Here is a 4451-nt window from a genome sequence, read left to right as displayed (position 1 = left end):
CATTCTACACATTCTCTTATATACTAATGTACCCTTTAGCCCAACATTCTACACATTCTCTTATATACTAATGTACCCTTTAGCCCATACATGCATAAATCTTCCTTTACAACAAACAAAGAAAATATTACCTCTTCTTATTAACCAAATAATACAAACTGATTACTGTGTTATTACCTCGTCACTAACTAGCAATGTGTTGTTTTTTTAATAACAGTCAACAATGTAGGGGTGATGTATGACTACCCAAGTTTGTTTCTTGAAGTTCCTGAAACAGTGAGTCAAAAATTTCTGTTTTATCTCACTGTGTTGTTTGCTGTATTTTAGTCTTGTGATGATGTTATGCAATGTTCTTCCTAAATTAATAAGCATTTAAGTTTTTTTTACTAACATCATAGTAGAATCATGGTTAACTTGTATTAATAACATTTTCTATTTGTATAGAAAAAAATAAATGTCACTATAAGTGGGATAATTAACTCATTAGTAAAGTTTTGGTCAGTCATATTTTGCATACTTAGAACAAATACAAGATCAGTTTTGACTTGTAGCTAAAAACGTAACTCTTGAAAGATCAAATGAAGTAAAATAAGTGGCAACAGATGGTTTCAAGTAACAAGAGGTTTTATTTTCATTTAGAAAATCTGGCAGTGTATAAATGTCAATATGATGTCAGTAACTATGATGACTTATATCATTCTGCCTGAGATGGTCAAAAGGTAAGTTAATACAATCACTGTTTATTATCTCCATATTAAAAACTGTTACCATGTTGATACATTTGGATCTTCTATAAAATGTTAATAAACTATACAACATGAGATATTTGATGCTTCATGTATTGATTAAGCCTATCAACTGACTTATTTAGAATTAGTAGTTTTGACCACTGTCATCAAGTCGTATTTTGAATTCCAGGTAACATTTGTCACCAACTGCTAAGTTAAACTTTAAACTTACGAACTGTTATCATTTCGTGCAGGTGTGAAAAAAGTGATAAGGTGAATATCAGATACAGCCAGCAACAGATATTTCCTAAGCTATAACTTCACGGTAAAAGCTAACAAGAAAACTTCAACTTTCAAACTAATTTGAGAGAGAACTGTTATCCTAATTATCATAAAATGCATAAACAAGTAACATTGAGTTGGGTGTTGTTTTTTAAATAAATATACAAACAAAAGTATGTTTCTAGAGAGGTTTGTTACGATTAGAATTACTTTTCTTAAAGGAGAAGAGGACTTGTCATCAACATGTCATCCACTTCATCCTTCTATCCTCTTCCACTGATGGCAGCGTACTCAGCTTCAAAGGTGGGTATCATTTATAATCTGATATAGTACCAGTGTATATGTGTATACTTGTTGATGGAAGTCTGTATGTATCAGAAAGGTAATGTGTTGAACTTTAGTGCTAATGTTGATGCATTCTGTTAAGAAGTACATTGAACACAACATAGGACAAAATGGTGCGAGATTAAGTGTTCTGCCATTTCATATTGGTTACAGAGACGTTTAAGAAAGCATCATGGTGTTAGGCATGATTTAGTGCATTTTAAAGGTCAGCAATGGGGAATTCTTTGCTTGGAAATTAAGTTTTGCTTGGAAATTAACTTAATTGTTGAGAACATTGTTTGCAGAACACTGGCATGATCCAAGAGGTTGTGAATTAGAACCCAAGTGGGGGCAGGTTTCATAACATCCTGGTACATTAACAACTTCCTGACCTCTTGTGTCTTTACGGGAATTTCAAAGTAAGGGGTCACGTAGGTGTTTGTTGCCCAGTTTTGTCCTGACAGGAGACCGCGTGCGACTGAAAAGGATGCATGAATGTGTCTAAACTAGTTTTTCTGGTATCCGACTTCTGACAGTTTGTTCCATTTACTGTGTTTTTTTTGTTTTTTCACCAATTCTAATTCTATTTTAACAATTTTTATTTCAAAATACCTACAAATTTACATTTTGAAACTTAAAATTTTATTTTGTCCAATTTGCAAGTAAAAATGTAAAAGCTGTTTAAACTTTGACTTCTATGCAGATCCAACAGGTATTCCCTGTAAACAAAGCCCTTTGACATTTAAAAAATGTATTTTCTGCTCATCCCGAACTATAGGTTTATATTCACCTATACCCTAGAATCCTTTAAAAATAGATTTCTCCAAGGTTTCGTTTCTCACTTGACATTTCTTTATTTTAGTAATTATTTCAAGAATTCTGTGTTGAGAGGCTTTTCTGATGCTACAGCTAGTGGGTTGGGTAGTGACTAATAAATCTTGGCCTTAAAAAAAGATAGAAACCAATGGATTGGATTGGATAGAAAAGATTCGTCCACATCAGTGTAATGTAGTTAATGCTCGGTAATCTTGCTAAAGCTGTAATGTATGATTTTTGAGAACTTGATTAGCAGAACTTCTCCTAGTTGCGAGCAGAGGATTCTAATATAGCTTATGAAACTTAGGAACAGACCAGAAATCTGGGTTATTTTTTTAAAGTTCATTTTCATGATATTTGGATTTGTGATAATCTTCTTGTGTTATATTATTTCTGTTTTAAAACTACATAAATATTTGTATATTGAAAGACAAGGTAAGGGTATACAGTGTTAGTGAGTATGTAAAGCTAGGTGCTCTGTGAATGCAAGCTATTCATGTGACAGTAAAGCTTTTTATTTGTATTAGTACATTTAATATTACTCAAGCAACACATACAAGTAAGGGATTTCCTTAGTTATTGACAACAAATTATAATTATTAAAGAAAAATATAGTTGGAAAAAAACATACTACTTGTATTGGTTTGTAGATATAGGGTAATAAATAGTAAATAATAAATAGTTTTGTCTTTACTGGTCAAACATTGTTTGCTCGTGTTTTATCCTATTTGTGCTACTACATAACTGCTTTAATAGTTAAGGATAAATAACAAACATAAATAAGTGAGGAAACTAAAATAAGTTAAACGTAATTGGATATATCAAATGAAACTGTCTGATCGATAATAGTAAAAAAAATAGTTTTATATCTTTCATACTTTTGATACTTACTTTCTTTGTACGTGAGAGTGTGTTTGTTACTACAACAACAGAAACAACAATAATAGTTTTATTGAAAATACAACTCAAATACATTTACACGATTCAAAAAACAAAACTGAGTCAAAAGGAAGTAATTTTTAATTTTTTTTAAAGAATTTGAAAACAGTTTCCAAAAGTACGATAGATATACTAAACCAAATATATAATTTTTTTTTTAAAAGCACATACTACATAAAAAGTGTATGAATTTTCATGCAATTAGGTTAAGAATTTTAAGCGTGAGAACAACGGTGACCAACATCACTCTGCTGGTTACTTGGAAAGCGAGCAAGGAGTGGTGTGATGTGATAGGCTTACGTTAGAGCCTTTTGTAAAAGAAACTACACCGCAGGACTCGTGTAGATGCGTGGCCGTCAGATGTAGCATGACAACAGGGATTGTAATGACGTGAAGCTCCAGAACTGATTTAAGATAATATATTCAACCTCTGTGTCATACGCACATTACTACTGAATGTTATAGATTTCTATATTCAAAGTATCAACAGGATACAATTGATCTGCTTGTTATAAAGTCTTAACTTCTCAAATTATTATTATAGGAAATTAACGTGTATATTAATTATATCTACACTTTCCACTCGTAAGCAAGATATTTGTGTCTCCATTTTGAATATTATTATTAGTTTTAACAAAAAACAATTTTATTAGGATATGTAGATAAGTATCGTAATGTAGAAACTTGATAATAAAAAATTGAGATTAAATAAATGTGGTAGTCTCCTAAACTTGATTATCAATTAATCAAGTGTTCTACCACCAAATGTACCGATCTTTTCAAAGTACAAAACACCGTTTGCCAAAAGGAACAAGAACTGGTACATTAATATTAAATTGTCAGTATAGATCTCTTGTATAATTTATAGTATACATTGGTACATTAATATATAACTGTCAGTATAGATCTCTTGTATAATTTATAGTATACATTGGTACATTAATATTAAATTGTCAGTATAGATCTCTTGTATAATTTATAGTGTACATTGGTACATTAATATTTAATTGTCAGTATAGATCTCTTGTATAATTTATAGTATACATTGATACATTAATATATAATTGTCAGTATAGATCTTTTGTATAATTTATAGTATACATTGGTACATTAATATATAATTGTCAGTATAGATCTTTTGTATAATTTATAGTATACATTGGTACATTAATATATAATTGTCAGTATAGATCTTTTGTATAATTTATAGTATACATTGGTATAATATTAAATTGTCAGTATAGATCTCTTGTATAATTTATAGTATACATTGGTACATTAATATTAAACTGTCAGTATAGATCTCTTGTATAATTTATAGTATACATTGGTATAATATTAAATTGTCAGTATAGATCTCTT

At 30.0% G+C, this 4451-nt stretch overlaps 1 protein-coding gene across 1 annotated transcript in view; it reads left to right on the top strand.

Annotated features, from left to right (window-relative positions):
* Nucleotides 1-3375, top strand: part of LOC106475957 (inactive hydroxysteroid dehydrogenase-like protein 1) — a gene marked incomplete at its 5' end in the record, with an annotated part of 8693 nt that extends 5318 nt beyond the window's left edge. Inside the window, 4 exons of the mRNA XM_022379957.1 lie at nucleotides 218-276; nucleotides 640-719; nucleotides 1232-1313; nucleotides 3295-3375. Coding sequence (XP_022235665.1) covers nucleotides 218-276; nucleotides 640-719; nucleotides 1232-1313; nucleotides 3295-3375 — 302 coding nt within the window. The remainder of the gene's footprint in view (nucleotides 1-217; nucleotides 277-639; nucleotides 720-1231; nucleotides 1314-3294) is intronic.
* Nucleotides 3376-4451: the final 1076 nt, after the last annotated feature.

This window comes from Limulus polyphemus, unplaced genomic scaffold (assembly GCF_000517525.1).
Source record: "Limulus polyphemus unplaced genomic scaffold, Limulus_polyphemus-2.1.2 Scaffold9513, whole genome shotgun sequence".
Classification (NCBI taxonomy): domain Eukaryota; kingdom Metazoa; phylum Arthropoda; class Merostomata; order Xiphosura; family Limulidae; genus Limulus; species Limulus polyphemus.
The sequence above is the reverse complement of the archived record's forward strand: the minus strand, read 5'-3'. Positions and strand labels throughout refer to the sequence as shown.